The sequence below is a fragment of the Symsagittifera roscoffensis genome, chromosome 4 (assembly GCF_963678635.1).
Source record: "Symsagittifera roscoffensis chromosome 4, txSymRosc1.1, whole genome shotgun sequence".
NCBI lineage: Eukaryota > Metazoa > Xenacoelomorpha > Acoela > Convolutidae > Symsagittifera > Symsagittifera roscoffensis.
The window spans coordinates 26,987,096-27,004,330 of record NC_087065.1 but is presented as its reverse complement, the minus strand read 5'-3'; the positions used below and the strand labels follow the sequence as shown (position 1 = coordinate 27,004,330).

Below are 17,235 nucleotides of genomic sequence, written 5' to 3'. Positions count from 1 at the left end.
GAAAAAAACAATCGCATTAGATCATTATGATTGTTCATAGTGGCGGTCAATTCAATGGTAATTTTTTTCATGCAGTCTATCTAAGCGAATATATTTTCTCCAGGAGCCGAAGTCAACGCCGAGGCTTTGGAAAAACTCACCCCATTGCACATAGCTTCACGAAACGGAGATTTAGACATGGTAAAACTATTGGTGAAACGAGGGGCAGATATTGAGCACGAAGCTCTAGACAACTACAGACCCATTCACATGGCGACGCGCGAGGGCCATCCACAAGTAGTGGAGTACCTTCTTCAGAACAAAGCAGAGCCGAACTGCCTTACGAAGAAACAACTGTCGCCATTGCACTTAGCAGCCAAATACGACAAACCTGAAGTCGCACAAGTGCTTTTGAAGTCCGGTGCTAATCCAGACTTAGCCGGAAAGCTTATGCTGACCCCGTTACACGTCTCAGTGCACTATTTGCACCACGATGTTTCAAATATCTTGTTAAAATGCAAAGCGTCGCCGCATAGTGTGGCTAGTAATGGCTACACGCCTCTGCACATTGCAGCCAAGAGAGATAACAGGAAAGATGCGCATAACTTGATCAGCTATGGGGCGAATGTAAACGCCACTAATGATAACGGTACAGCGCCGTTGCATTTGGCAGCGAGAGAGAAACATCTGCAAATGATCCAGTTGCTGGTCAACTCAAAAGGCGATCCTCAAATCGCAACTGCTGTGAGTTGGTTTTTCAGTTTTCACAAGTGATGTTTTTGCAAAAGAAGTATTCATTTTTAATTCTCTTCGTGCAATGACTTCACTTGGAAACAATTTATTATGATTATTATATCCTACAATATTACCATTGAGAACTTTTTTACACTGATTGTCGGAAAAAATTTGAAATGATAGAAGCTTTTGGATTGAAGCAATTTTAAATGAGCCATGCATTAATCAAAAAAAATTTTTGTGAAATATTCGGAACTATTTTTGATGGATCCACAGGGACATGCGCTGAAGTTTTTGATGGGGAGGGGGCGTTGAAATCTTTCGGTGAAATTTTTTTGGTCGGCCATTCTGAATGTTCACCCCAACGTTTATCTCTCCACCAAACCAATTTAGGGGGAAAATTGTTCACTTGGTTTGTCTAGGAGGGAAATTGTTCACATGGCTTGGTCTTTATTTCTGAACTCTACTTAATCATTCTAGAATACGTGAGAGCAAGTATTTAGTGATGTGTTTGTTGTAGTACCTGGTGACTCCGCTGCATCTGTCGGCCGAGGCAGACAGTGTGGACTGCTGTGCATGTCTGGTGGAGCAGTTCGGAGTGGCAAAAGACACCAGGACCAAGGCCGGGTTCACGCCCCTACTCACCGCAATACACCACAGTCAGTACATCCATGCTATATTGTAACCATTATTGTTTCAAAACCAGGGAGTGTTGTTTTTGTACTTTTTGTTATTAAAAGTTCCATTGGTCAACGGGGCAAAGCGATCGTAATTTTTGTTTGCTAAATTAGTGTGGGAGCTTAGGGTTTGAAAGAAAAAAAAATCGATCAGATGGATTGGCTGTGAGTAGTTTGACCGTTTGTGGAGCTTTTGGCCTATCTCGTAATTCTAAGTTTGATAAACGAGAGAAAAAAGTGAGCTGTCATTTAATGCATCTGCGAACTTCCCTTTGATAATACACGAAATCATTCTTCCATATCTTTTTCAAAGTTCTTTGACAAAACTCTTTCAAACTGTTCTGACGTCCGATTTCGTGTCATTTGGTTATAGATTTTCAGTCTATACAAATAATAAGGACGTTGGCTTTTTAGTTCCCGTATATTTCAGCTCTTTTCCCGTATATTTCAGCTATATTTCAGTTCCCGTAAGCTTGTGAGGTTATTCTCCCAAAGGCAACTACGATAAATCAACGAAAAATGAAATTAATATTTGATTGACTTGTTGGTAAATCGTCACATTTTCGCAACTGACTGATGACATGCAGTTACTGTATCACTGGAGAAGTTTTAACGAGCTAAAAAACACACACAAAAAACATTATTGATAGTGTATGTCATTTTTGTGACCCTCAAGAAGAGAGTATTTATTAGCCTGAATAAAAGATCAACTGTCAAGAGTTCAACAGCATAGTTAGTGCCTATTATCTGATAATCTTGACTTCCTTAATAATTAACTTAATGTGTGATATAAAATGAAGATAACTTTTAAAAGAGCATTGGAGAGGGTTCCAATCAATGGTGCATTGTCTGATTCCTAATCATGGCGCTTTTCATTCAGCTGTCGGATCTGTTTAACAAAAACACCTCCCCTGGTGCCGATTAACGAGTTTCCAGTCCATATAACGACTGTTACATTGATGGTGCATAATCAAGTTTTGAAGCTAGGCTAGCATCAAATTTGCCCCTTTTTTCTCAAGGCGGAGCAATTCGCTGAGAGACACCAGAATTTGAATCAATTTTCATTCTTCATTTTACTAAAAGTGTTGACATTTCCTACCGAGTATATCGAACTGATAAGTTCATTATTTGCCATACTATGTGAGTCACATCTATCAGCCGCTTAAGTGTGCTATGGCAGATGGGCGATAGAGGGTACTTGGGAGATAACGTTTCAAATTGCTACGACCTCAAAATTGTTATACTTTCATTTATTTATTACGGATTTTTAAAGCAAGTCTCCTAATGCAATATCGAATGTTTTCCAGTGGAATGTAAATTTCGGCCATAGCTTGGTGCTGGGAAAATGTTATCATTGCACTGTTGTCTGGTCTAAAATGAAATAGCATTTGCAAAATTTCTTTTGATGGTGGAACATGTGAAGCATAAAATCGATGAAAGGATTTATTGAAAGTGATTCGATGCCATTTAAAGTTACGGCTTACTACTTGTGAAAGGCCAGAGACTATTTTTCATGTAGCTTGAGCGAGCTAGATAGAGGCATGATGCATAAGATAGTGTTACGAGAAAATACTCCGAAACAGAGTCAAAAGTTAAGCGAAAAAAAATACCAGAAAAAATCGATCTGGCAAGATATAGCAGTTTCCTGGCTTAAGCGAAACGGTGAATCATCAATTTTTTCACGAAAGTTCGAAACACAAGAGTAGTCCGCGGACTGTTTTTGCTGTTCTGTTTAATTTTGCAAATAATTTTTCAAGTGCAAGTTATTGGCACAGACATGTATTAAAAATACTGAATAGTTTGTAGGTTGATAGTTTTTCGATGCTAACTTTTACATGAAGCGATATTTATTTTCCCCCCTATCTGCAAACAATGCCACGAAAAGCCAACACTCGGTTTTTCGAGCAAGTCACAGGCAGGAATTTTATCAAGATTTGATGAACGAAGTGAATACTTTTATATAGGTCGCGATGTTTTTTTCAGGAAAAGTCTTGAAATTTGTTCACAGAAAATCGGAATCCTAATCACGGCTGAAAGAGCTTTATTTTGATATCACACTTGACCCGAAAACACCCTACGTCATAATTCCTTCCCACCCCCTGGGGGTGGTCAGTCAGAAAACTAACGCGAAAATTTGTTTTCTGCCTTAGTTTCAATAATTTTTAGAAATCTTAATGGAATAATGTGATCAAGTTAACATCCTCCCCCCAAATAGACCAAGTTAAGATCCTCCACCCCAGCGCTTAATTAAAATTAAATTTGCTAAGCGCTGCATATAAAATGGTCTATTCTGATTGGCTGAAAATTCGAACTCAGAACCGAGTTAACAACCTCCCCCCTAAACGGATTTGGGCGGGGGGGGGGGGGGGGGGGGGGAATGTTGACTTGGTCCGAATAATGTTATAACCTAAGTTCACGTTCATTCCTTAAATGGAAGCCATATCATGCTCTTCTAAATTGCAGCAGAATAAAATGCTTTTCTAGTGATTCGATTTGCTCAAGTTGTGTTAATTTTGTCAAAAAAGTGTCAATTATAAAAAGTTTCTTGAATTTCTAAAAAGATTTGAGGGTAATTTTTTGAAAATAAATTTTTTGAAATTTGTTATTTTTTCGGTTGACCGTATTCGAAAATAGTCATTCATTTAAGCTTATGAAATTAATTAGTTAAGCAAGTTGATATTCCTCGGAAGATTATGGGCTTCAAAAACAACTGATGTTGCTTATACTCGAGTAGCTAACTAAAAGAACTATCCGTTGAGCCCATTTGATTCTACAAAGTACAGATTTGTGACTAAAATGACAATAGTTAGATGGTTGTCGGTCTCGTAGATCTAGTTATTGTGGCTTTGATATGCGCTTTGCTCAGTAAACTAGTTTTAGTTTGTTCATTGAGAAGCGAGCATTGATAAAAATGATCAATTCATAATACCATTCAGAATGTCATGCTCAATTAATTACGCGCGACCAAGCAGAAATGCAACTCGGACGAATTGAAAATTTTTGAAAGACGCCGGATTGCCCGCCTTGGTTATAAAATTGTCTTATTCTGAGTTTCAGCTTCTCTCCGTGCGTTGAAAGATCCGTTTGTAATTGAATGCATAATGTTTCTAAGTTTGTCAGATTATCAATTCTTCGGACACATCTGAGAACATGTGGCCGGATTCAGTTAGGTACGGTCACTGAATGTTAAGCTCCGAATTCGGTCGACCAGTACCGTTGTTTCAGCTAACGGAGTCTACTTGTAGTGGCTTCAAAGTATTTGCACTATATAATCACGCAGTGATTGTGGGTTTGTTCTGGGTTTTTGGCAAAGATAGAGTGAAGTTTGTATTATGTACAAATATTGGCTGGTGCTTAGAAGGCATAAGCTGGCAAGTTTGAAGGAAATTCATAACGAATAGCTTCTTATAACTTTTGTTAAGTATAACTCTACGCGGGGTTTCTAATTGAGCGAGCAGTTTTGTGTTGATTGCTGAAGAGATAGTGTTAAGTTGTATGGCAGTCAAAATTCTCTGTCATATCTCTCGTCGCTTACCTTCTGAAAGTAGCCATGAGGTCGCCTCACGTTTACATGAGCTGTGAATTAATTTGAGATAACTGATTTCATGCGTATAGTTCATCAAATAGAACTAACTGGCCTTTGAAGTTGAAGTTGGCTACTTCATGCTTCAATCTGGCAAATTATATTAAGTTTTTCCATCTGTGAAATTGCGACTATTTGATCCTCATAATGTAGTTTTTAATGAATATTCGTTCAAAAAAGTGTAAATTTTGAAAGGCTTTTGGCTGAAGAGGATTTGTATAGAAAATATATAGGCTGACAGTCGAAATTTAAATGATAACTCTACATAAGGTTATAACAAGATGTTTATTGGGCGCTGATGTTTTCATTTTTGCTTAGACAACATGGACGTCGTCAAGTACCTGCTGCGAGTTGGGTGCTCGGTGCACGACACGAATGAGGCAGGTCATTCGGCTCTACACATTGCGGCACACCAGGGCAACACTGCAATGGTAGATCTCCTTCTGAGAGAGGGGGCGAACCCGAATGCGAAGACTCTAAGTGGAGCGACGCCCCTGATGATTGCTCAGAAGAAGAGATACATTGCAGTCATTAATGTATTGAAACCAGTGACCGAAGTGACCGGAAACATAACCATGGTTGGTATCCCCTCTTGCTCTTTTTGTTTCAACTATCAGTTCACATCAACGTGCTGTAGCAAAACACAACGTATGTTGAATCATTTGGTATTTATTAAAACATTTTGTACCCTAAAATATTGTATGTAGTTCTATCTAATTGCGTCGTTTTCACCTTGATTTTCCTCGTAAATTAGCTTATAAGTTGCATTATTCCTGTTAAATCGATGAAGATTTGCTGAATCGTCGTTAATATTGTTGCATTAGGAGCTTTAAATAGAACTTGCACTTAGGCAAGGTACTTAGGTGTCTTTATTGTTAAATGCGGAATATTCAGGAAGTACTGATAGAAGAATTTATTGGCATTTCCATATTTAAAATTAAATAACCTAATCGAAATAGCAGTTCATTACAACCTGGTTGTATTGCAACGTTGTAAGATTCCTGATTTGAATCAATTTATCTGTATGTACTTAATTGGAGTTGAAATATTTGGCGATAATCACGATGAAAAGTAAGTTTCGTTAATTTTTCCTTCATTTTTAGGACAAGGCAATTGTAAGTAACTTTTGCAATTATTGCGTAAACAAGAAGCGGTTCAAATTTACTTCCCAAACTTTTAGTTTACTCTACTCAGCTATAATTATCTATTTCAGGAGCAAAATGTTAGTGACTTCTCATCTAAATTATCTTTTTTTGTAGTATTATAAATGTTGCAATCTGTTTCGTCGAATGTTAGCTAGAACAGTTTTTTAAATTTTATTCTGATTTTTATTTGCGTTTTAGTGATTTAATCTTTTGTACCGATTATCTCTCAAATTGATAACTTGACATCTGATATTTTTTTCACGCGCATCTTTGGTAATCCCAAAGATGTTTAATGTTATTAATTGTGTTGGCATATAAAAGCCTCTGTGCTGTTTGCGTTGATGAACCAATCGTGCTGTGGTGACAAATCTAGTTTAGTATCAATGAAGAAATGAAGACACTGTTTTAGATCGTGTTTTTTTTTTATTTGAAAGAAGTGTTTTTTTTTATTTGTTCATGCTCAAATTATTGCTTTCGGGGTTTATATTGGGTTTTTAAGATCATTGTAAGTTAATTTGACAAAGAGAAGGTAATTTCAGCTCTCTGATAACAAAGCTGCAGAGTGCGAATGCGAAAAAATGAAAAAATTATTTTTTTAAGTTTCAGAAAAAGTCAGAAAGTTGTTCACGCTCAAATTTGATTTTTATGCGGTTTTATATTATTTTTTTAAAAGTTCAAATCAAATTCATTTGCTGAAAGGCAGAAAATAACGCTCCTTTAATTAAAGTGCGAATGGGGGATTATTTCTTAGGGGGATAAAGTTTTACAAGGCAACAATTTTTTCTTTGAATGTACTTTAAAAGGATGTTTTCTTCTATCTGTTTTCTTGAATTCATCGACACTTTGTCTGTTTGCTATGTTTTTCTTTGAAAAAATAAAATAATTCTTGGCCTTCTAATTTTTTTGACGCTTTTTCGATTTTTTTTCAGCTACCTTTAAGCATGTTCTCAATTCGTCTCTGTACTCTGGCAATAAGCAAGGGTTTTTGCAATCGGGTGCTACAATTTTTTCCGCGAATAACTTTGTTAACAAGATGACAGCTATTAAGTACAGCCAATGCTAAGGATATTGATACACTACTATATTACAATTAGCGCTTTAGCTTAAAAGTATCATGGATCTGTAGCGTAGAGGTAGGGAAGGAGACCGCAATAAAATAAGAGGTTTCATACCTGGGCAGGGTCGGATTTTTTAATTATCTTTTTCTTATACTAAATAAAATGCGTCCGCTCTATAAATTGAGGCATGTTAGTTGGTAAAATTCTTTTTTCTCAAATTGACTGGTACTGCTAATGCGTTATAATTGGCTTGCGTCACTTTTGAAATTTTGTAAGTTTTACTCATTCAGTTTTTCCCAGTAGCTTTATCGGTCATATTTTTGCATGTGCATACGAAGTGCAAATTCGCCTCTGTGTTGATATTTTTTTCAAATGTTGTTTGTAAATTTACCAACTTCGATTTCAATTTATCAGCTCTTTTTGTTTTTTTCATTATTCGGCTTAAAATATTTGGGCTTTAAAAATATCGGCATAGAGGCTTCTTTTTGTACCGTTTGAGGAGCAAAAACGTTTTGTCAATTTTTTAGTTTTCGAGCTTTTCTAATGAAAACGTTTTTTTTCCGGCGCAAGGTGTCTGCTCAAGAACTATCGGCTTTGTGACCGCCTTTTAAGTTATTTTTGCTGCTTATTTCACATTGAATTGTTTTGCGTAGTGGCATATTTTCATGAACAGAATCTATTATATATTTAAATGCGGGCTTAACACTCTCGCCACGCTCAAGTTTTTTCAACCTATTATTTTTGCATGTTTAACGAAAGAATTTTTTCACGTTTAAGCTGTATCGTATTGCAATGGTTAAGAACTTTCTTCGACTTTCCAGTTGAATTCAGTGTTTCTTTAATCGAGTTTCAAATAAGCAGCCTAATAGTGGATGATGTCAGGGTTCCCCCAGGGGTGGCGAATTTGACATCCAATTATGAATGCCCAAATCCTTTTAGTGTGCGCTATAAGACGGTTTATCTAGTTTTTTCAAATTTTTTTCAGAAAACCCAAATTACAAAGAAATTAACAGAAAACTCAAAATTTCCAACCCTGCAATTGATTGCTGTAAGAGTACTCTCAAGGGTTGCAGTTCTTGCCTCACCTTGTAGTTCTCGAGATATGACGTGTTTTATGATTTTTTCCAAAATTTTAGATATAAAAAAACTAACCCGAATTGAATTTCTCAACTCAATAATGGGGTGCTGTCAGGGTAATTTCAAAGGTTTCAAACCTGGCATCCAATTATGACTGCTCAAATCATTTTGGTTTTCGAGATATGCCGTTTTTTATGATTTTTTAATTTTTTTACAGAAAACTTTTAAAACTTTAGATTTCAAAAATTCAAAAGATTTGAAACTCTCAGCCTTGTGGTAAGGTTTTGTGAGGGCATTCTCAGGAGTTCCAGGTTGCAAATTTTACGTGAAAATGCAACTGTTCAAACGCTCTTAGTTTCCGCGATGGGAGCGTATCTTATGTCTTTTTTTTAAAGTTGTCCAAAGATCTGAGATATAAAAAAATCACTATACTTAAAGTTACCATCTTTAAAGAGAGGCTCTGTCAGGGTAGTCCCAGGAGTTTTGATTTTTGCCTCGAAGTATGACTGCTCAAGTTCTTGTAGTTTTTGAGATAAAAGGTTTTTTGTGATTCAGAAATTTCATTTTTTTTTTCAAATTTGAGTTTCCCAACCCTTTACTTGGGGGCTATCAGACTTTTCTCAGGAGTTGCGAATCTTGCCTCAAAATATTAATGCTCAAGTCTTTGTAGTTTTCCAGTCGTGACGTTTTTATGTGATTTTTCATAAAATTTTCAGAAAACATATTTAATTTTTTTTTTTCAAAAAAATATGAATTTTCTAGCCGTAATTGGGCGCAGTCAGAGTTTTTCCAAGGCTTGCAAATCTTACCTCCAAGTTTTACTTCTCGAATCCTTGTAGTTTTTGAGATATGGCGTTGTTTATCGTTTTTCAGGAAAAACGCTGTAGGTTGGTACTGTGAGAGTACTCTCAGGAGTTATAGATCGTTCGTCTAAACGACCTTGCTCATTTTTTTTTAAATATGGAGATCGACGTTTTTTCGTGTCATTAAAATGAACCAAGATGTAAAAACCTTATGGTTTTTCAACGTTTGAATTAAAAAAAAACTTGAAAAAACATTTGACAAAATTTAAAATTACCGACCCTGGAATCGGGTGCTGTACACTCAAAGGATGCATATGTTACTTCCAGTGTATGCTGTTTTCTATAGTGTACTTAAAATTCCCAAGCACCGGAGATGCGTTACACGCTAGTTATAATTCAAAAATGAGGGAAAATTTTCGGTTATTTTTTCGATGTTTTTACTGCTTTCAGCTCTATGGTTGTCGGTTGTTTGTCATTTAAGTTATAGGTTATATCACAAGTCGTGCGATGCTTCATCTCTTTGTGGAAATTTTTTTAAAATTTTTTCATTTTCAAGACTCTTTCAAGGATTTTATTGCAAATTTTATACTTTTTGAGAAAAATAGTTTTTATTTTTCAGTTTCTCGGTTCATCTGCCAGCGAATTATTCATTTTATGTCGCAAGTTGTGCAAAGCTCTGCTTTTGCCCCTGTTTGCTTAGATCAAATTCTTTTCTAATTAGAAATTTTGATGTAATAGACCAAATTTAGCTCCAAAAGCAAACAAGAAATGTATCAAGAATTTCGAGTTGCTGTGCGAGTTTGACAGAATATTGCGGCCGCTGTTATCTTTGCAAAAACTCATCCAAAAGTTGAATTTTTGAAGTTTCAAAGATTTTCACTTGTGTAAGTCTTGATCACACTTGCCAGCGTTAGTGTATTAGTACGAAACTTCTTTTTTAACCTAACGCGCAAAAAAGTTCACTTATAAGAAAGTTTCACTGTATGATAGGAAATTAGCATCGGTTCTATGGCTAGGTTTTTCATTAAGTAAGCGTCCGTGATTAAGTAAGCGTCCGTGGCTGAGTGGTTAGTGCGTGAGATAAATAATCTTTTGGTCGTAGGTTCGAATCCGAGACATAGCCGAGTTTTTAGTAATTCCAGGCCTAATTCTTCGTTCCTTTTGCACTTTATAGAGCCGCGTTGTGTCGTGTTCTTGCTAGTGTTAGCGAAGCGCAGCTTCGCCTCTGTGTGATATATATTTTCAGGAAAAGGCTTAAAATGCTCTAATAACTACAGAAATGCAATACAAATAATAATTCATTATATGTTCAGTTTCTGATTTCAATTCCAGTTCTAAAAGGTAGGAAAATTGCGCTATTTAATTACTAATAAGAAAATGGCGTGAAAAAGTGATCGGTTACTAATCGCTTAAGTGGACTTTGATTCTTAGATTTCCAGCTGAAAAAAAGTTTATCCATTGATTCAGATTTTTTATTTACCAATTGATTCAGAGTTTTTATGTCTGAATACTTAATAAACGTGTTTTTAAATTGAATATCATTCCAAACAAAGTTCTGAAAATTTTGTTGTCATAGTTTTTCTGAACATTATAATTGTTTTTCGACTTAGTTGCTTTTGTTTCATTTTCTGTCTGCTAGCTTGCGATGCTGTATGTTTGTGGTATTGTAAGTGGTGTGAAGCTCCGCTTCGCCTCTGTGAAAAAATCGTTGATCTATTTTTTTGAAACTCAAAACTTGATTTTTTTTCGAAAATTAAATCTTTCATGGCCTTGTTCATTGATTTTTTCCAACTGTCTGTTCGCTAGGTTTCTTGCTTCCCGATTTTCGCAACCTCAAGGTTGTGATCATGCTTTCCGATCATATTTACACACGCAAACTAGCGAGCATAGTGTTATTATACGATTTCACTTTTTAAAAAACAAATCGCTCATGAAGCTGTTAAACCAAATCGCACGCGAAACAGAAGTTCGTTTTCGGCGTATAGAAAAATATATTTTTTCAAGGTTTTTAAAATGTGTGTTCACATGGAGCTTCGCCTCTGTCTGAAATTATTTTAGCTGTAATTTGGACTCCAAAGAATTTTTAAAAGTTGTCACAGTGTCGTGTAAAATTGTTTTGAACTTTTCCTATTTTCATATTAAATTTCACGATATTTGCTGACACTGACAACTCGATTTTGATGTCACTGATTTTATATTTTTGCAGTTTACTCTTTATTTTAGCTCTATCTTTTTCTCGTTCTGTGCCTTTCTACCTAATTATTTGCCAAAAAAACATGGTAAAAATATTTTTTTTCCACGTTTTTTCGTTGTTCCCTTATCAAGAGTCTATGAGCGTAATTCAGACTCTTTTATAAGTCGAGATAATTTTTTTTCAATCTTAAATTAATTTTTTCGCAGTTTGAATTTGGTTTCTTTCAAGTTCAGTTCATTTCCTTTGTTGAACGGAAGGCAAACTCCACTAACGAACTGCGAAATTATAAAGGTCACGAAAAGCGTGATCGACTTCTAATTTCGAAACTGGAATTCAAGTTTCAGATGCCTGTGGAGTAAGCAATTTACACCTTGGTTAATTTTATCAAAAAAGTGTCACTCATAATTTTTTCTTGAAATTCGAAGAGCTTTAAGGCTATAAATTGAAGTTTATGAAATAACTAGTCAGTGTTCCTTTTGTTTCCTTCTGTTTTCATTGACTCTTTTCCAACTGTCTGTTGGCTATGGTTCTTAAGTGTAAAATAACGAAGCGATTTTAACGTATATTGGTCTGGATGATTTTTCGTGTTTGTTTTTTTTTCAAGAAAAATTCGTTAGATTTTGTCATGCTCAAATTTGATTTTTCTCGGTTTGGCACATGATTTTTATCAAGTTATCTGCTTTTTTTAAATGAAGGCAAATTCCACGAACAGCAAAAGTGGAAAGTTCACGAAAAACGTGAATGACTTCTATCTGTTGGCTATGTCTGTTGGCTACGTGAATCACATCTAATTTCAAAAATGGGGTTTTGCTTTTTGAATTCTCAGCGGAATCAAATAAGAACCCACTAATCCAGTTTTCTCCAAATGGGAAAAATTCACCAAAAAAAGGCCAATTTTAAACAGTATTTGAACTTCAAAGAGCTGCAACGTAATATTTTTTTTCTAAATTCGCAAGTTGAAAAATGTTCAGAAATTTTTTATCAGCTTTTTTTCTGATTTTTTTTATTTGTTTTACTTTTTTCCAACTGTCTGTTGGCTATGTTTGATTTTATTTAACTAATTCGGAACATTCAGTGCTTCTTGCACATCAACTGGCTATCATTGTTACTTTTCAGAGAAGTATAGACCAATTTGAATCACGCAAGGTGACAGCATTTATGTCTGTTTAAACACGTTATGTGCTAATGAAGGATATGACAACTTTTTGAAATTCTGTTTTATTATTATGATATCATTGCTATTCGACCCTAGTGTTATTTTTCTGATTTCTGCTACCATAGTGGTAACGCGAGAAAAACGGATGTTTTTAAAACCTTCTGTTAGACACGGAATCTTTCGTAATCTAAAAGCTCGTTCAACATGTCGACTTTGACAAATACTTCACAAATAACTTGCAGAACCCAGAGAGAAGTGTTATAGTTTGTTACATTGCCTTGCTCGGAGTGAAGTGTTGGTGGTCTATTATTAAACATTGAGGGATACGGGCTCATAGTTCCCAAGAGTTCACAATTCAGGCTTCATAGTATGAGGGAACTATACCAGCACTAAATTTGTATATTTAGAGTTTGGAACCCATATATGTTTCCATATCTGTGCATAGTATTATATAGTATGTAGTCTAGTGTCTTAACCAGGAAACGGTAGATTCTCCTAAATTTTGCATGAAGTGTGCTCAGCGCCGCATGATTATGTGCCTGCAGGGTAGAATTGAACAGCTATTTCTTCCGTAAATGAGCGTTAAATGGTCCCTGTTTTTTTTGCCCAAGGATATAATAGAAATTCCTAAATACATGCTTAATTTTTGCTCGCCAGTTTAATTTCCGCTGGTAAAGGTGCTTGTGCTGCTGCTGTGGTCATCTATAATGAATCTGAAATAGAAGCATTCAGTACTTCTTTAGCAGCAGAAGTGTAGTGATTCTTTTTTTTCAAATAAAAGTTATATTGCCTATATTATATTTCAAATAATAGTCTTTGTTTTTCAGAAGCGATTGTAGTTATGTTGACGCCATTAGCTTTTTGAGCCGAGGTTTTTTTTTGCCGAAACAAGTCTGGTTAACTGCCATATGGCAATGTTTTCCTGAATATACGTCTTTTTCTGGAAACAGTTGATGTTGAAGTTTTAAAAATGAAATTTCTGGGTTATGAAATTTAGTTAATTATGTTTATCTGATTTATTTTTTTGCGCGCTATAAAAGTTGGAGGAGTAAAGTTAAATGAAATCTGCCTCTTTGAATACTTGACGTTTTTTGTTCAGCGATTTTTGTTTCAAACAATCCCAGTAATCAATCTGTTATTCATACTAAATTTCTATCTTATTCTGAATAGTCTGTCACATGGAATCCCTCGTGAAAGTTGAACCGAATATCGAAATTTGCCACCAGTCCATTAGAAATCTTGATTTGAAAAATTAGCTCGAAATTTAGTTCATTTTGGTCTATGCAAAGGACCTTTATTTGTTGCAACTTTTGTTATTCGGTTGTTCTGCCTTAAGAATCACCCCATCTATCCGAAGTGGCTCTTTTTAGTTTTGCCTCCATGTTTTTGTATTAAAATTTTTTCTCATTAAAATCGATGGTTTGAAGCCAAGCGCTTGTTCAAAAAGAATGGAAACAAAACAATGATTTTTTGACAATTATTTTTTCAACCCAAATAAAACATTACCCTGTAACTATTTTAATTTTATGAATACCTAAAAAGAGCCCTTATTATGAATGGAAAACGAGCTATCTAAAAATTTTGTTTATAATGTTTGGAAAATCGCTAAACAGAGACTCTCTTAGATTTTGATAATTGATAAAAATCTGCGATCTGCGTATATCGTGCCAGTGGTTAGTTTGTTGTAGCAGTGATTAACAGAGTTGTGTGTTGTGTTTTAGGAGATGGAGAAGGACATTGCTCAGGAGCACAAGCCGGAGTCCATTGAGACATTCAACGTCGAAGACATCGAGGAGGACGACAGTGAGTGATGGCTTCATTCTTACTTGATTTTAGTAGACCCTAAAAAGTACTAATAGTTTTGGTTGAGCTCAATTCGTTCAATTGTTCAGGCTTAACTAATAATTTTAATTAATACGGCTAAGCTGCTGAATTCGAATATGGATGACAGACAACACAATTGTGATAACATTTGAAGCTCTGTTTCATGGCAATAATATAATTAGCATGCAAAATTATTTTATTATTTGTGTATGTTAGTGCCAATGACCGCAGTGAAAACACTTATATTAACGTAGGTTTTTTTTGTTCAGCCAACAAGTTTATAATTTTTTCATGCTCACATTTTTTTCGGTTTGATTTTTGATTTCTCTTCAAGTTCAATTTTAATTCATTTGCTAAATGTAAAGCACATTAAGCTCGCCAACAACAAACTTGCAAATGGCGCAAAAAACTTTAAATACTTTTCATTTCAAAAGGTATTTTAATTCCAGAGTTCCCAGTGGAATAGAAATTTACCTTTTGACCCAAAAGTGTCAATCATAAAGGATGCCTGAAATTCAAAGAACATTAAGGCGGTATATTTTTGCGAAATTTGAAATTTGAAATTTTTGCGAAATTTGAAATTTTTCAGTTTCCTTGGGTCCGTCTGCTGGCCATGTTTGTAGTTTTAAATGGCATTGGCAAAAACGAGCTTAAAAGTTCAAAGGGGCCGGGAGTGTTTTAGGTCTATGCGCCCGCTTTTTGCTTATTTGGACAGTTTCTCTGATTATCTTATTACTTGCTTGGTGTTTCAGTTTTGTATGTATACAAATTTTGATATAATTTACTGTCACCAAAGTGGAATTGATGCTTATAGTTGTTTAATTTCAAAACTAGATTTTTTTAGAGATGATGAACGTATTTCAGATTTTTATATAGATGCTGATGGTTTTTTGTTCGTTTTTTTTTTCAGGAAAAGTCCTTAAATTTGTTCAGGCTCTACTCTGATTTACTTTTTCGCGGGTTTACCTATGGTTTTTTTTTAAGTTCAGTTTATTTCTTTTCTTAAAAGGAAGACAACTTCTACTATCGAAAAGCAAAAGTGTAAAAGTCACGAAAAACTGATCGGCTTCTAGATTCAAAAGTGGAACTTATTTTCAAGATTTTTCAAAAATTATAGTCACTATATTTTTTGAGTTGCGTACATTGACTCTTTTCAAAATGTCTGTTGGCTATGTTTTTTTCAAAATTTACCATGGCATCGAAAATCTCTCCAAAGCCATATTTTTTAAATTGGACGGCTTTTGTCAAAGATAAAATTTCATTGAAGTTGAAAGAGCTTCAATGTGATGCAATTTAATTCAGGACACTCAAAGTTTGAAAGATTGTTAATCGAGACAAACGAAAAGTTCTTGTCTCATTATCTGTCGGCTAGTTTGCGATGCGTTTTTTTTTGTATCGTATGGCAACTGGTGCAAAGCTTCGCCACGCCTCCATGTTAATTTCCTATTTTCGTGCAGTGTCCGTTTTTGTGTTTTTAAGATGCAATATGTGTTCCACGTGATCATTTCTTGTTTCCAATTTGTTGATGAGATCGATCGATCAGAACTTCTAAGATCGTTTATCACTTCAAAGAGATTTGATCATCAAAGTTTCCTTCAAATGAAGAAGTTAAATGCATCGTAATCTATTTATATCGAAAGTCCGCAAACTAAAGTAAATTTTTAGAAAATTAAGTTGGACTCAAAACTGTTCTTATGATAAAACATGGCGTATTTTTACGGTGAGTCCACTGTTTTTGACGAAATTTGAACTTTCAATGCATTTTAACCTAAAATAGTTGTTTTCGAGGGACATTTTGTGAAGCCTTTGCAAACTATCACAGCCCTGATGTCAAATGTGAAAGATATTTGACCTGAGACCTAATTTTGTGAGGCTTACAAGTTGGCCTTTTGTCAGCTTGTTTGACTAAATTATATGCGCTTTTTATGAGGCTAAATAATCTAATTTAAAGAAAGAAAGAAAGAAAGAATTTATTTCTCTAGTCAGCATTAAATACAACATTGAATATATTTATAATTTAAGTTAAATGATGCGACTTAGAGAGGATAGACAACGGGACCTAAAGGTCCTCCAGGGTCTACCCTTAAGTTGTTCAAACATAACGATTTAACACTAATATTTAATGAAAAAAAAAAAAAAACGAAATTTGAAAAAAAAAAAAAAAAAAAAAAGTTTTGAAGTAGGTTTTCTTCCGTAAGTTAAGATTTTTTGTTGGCGTTACTGAAAGAGCCCATCAACTTTAACTTAAGACAACCAGGTTCACGGTCGCAGGTGAGTTTTAAAATTGTGAGGCTTACAAGTTGGCCTTTTGTCAGCTTGTTTGACTAAATTATATGCGCTTTTTATGAGGCTAAATAATCTAATTTACGACGAGATAAAGTTTTAATTTCAAAGGCAATCATTTTTGAGGCAATCAGATGGGTCCCATTAATTGCCTACTAGGGTTTTAATTTTTTTGTCGTTTTTTAGATCGTTTTTTTTTACTCTAGCTTGCTAATAACAGCTCGCCTCTGTTATGGTTGATTCTAAAATTCTGTAATAGTACCAGTTGTGGTATTCAAGATATTTTGTTTCGAATTATGAAAAATTTGGAAATCATCATTTCAAACAAATTGACGATATTTGCTCAAGGCCTTTTTCTTGTATAAAATTACTCGGCATGCTAGGAAGCCTCTAGGCTTCGCCTCTGTGTACAAAAATGCGTGCAGCGAACACAAAAAGTGTAAAGGGCACGAAAAACGTGATTAACTTCTAATTTCGAAAATGTATTTAAACATTTCAGATTTTCCCAACGGATTAAAACTTACCTATTGATCCAAGTTCTCAAATTGAGTTAAATTATCAAAAATTGTCAATCATAAATTGCTTTCCTTGAACTTCGAAAAGCTTTGAGGCCATATATTTTTTTACTGAAATTCGAAGTTAAAAAAAAACAAGTCCGTTTTTTTTGCGTTTATAGACTCTCTTCCAAATTTTTGTTGGCTAGCTCTTCCCTCGCTTTTCT

At 34.9% G+C, this 17,235-nt stretch overlaps 1 protein-coding gene across 7 annotated transcripts in view; it reads left to right on the top strand.

The window, feature by feature from the left end:
• The window catches only part of LOC134844113 (ankyrin-3-like), a 42,738-nt gene that overhangs the window by 8,779 nt on the left and 16,724 nt on the right, over positions 1-17,235 (top strand). For all 7 annotated transcript variants that reach the window (XM_063860600.1, XM_063860601.1, XM_063860603.1 and 4 more), the window contains exons 9-12: positions 104-723; positions 1,235-1,373; positions 5,293-5,552; positions 14,129-14,210. In XM_063860600.1, the coding sequence (XP_063716670.1) occupies positions 104-723; positions 1,235-1,373; positions 5,293-5,552; positions 14,129-14,210 (1,101 nt within the window). The remainder of the gene's footprint in view (positions 1-103; positions 724-1,234; positions 1,374-5,292; positions 5,553-14,128; positions 14,211-17,235) is intronic.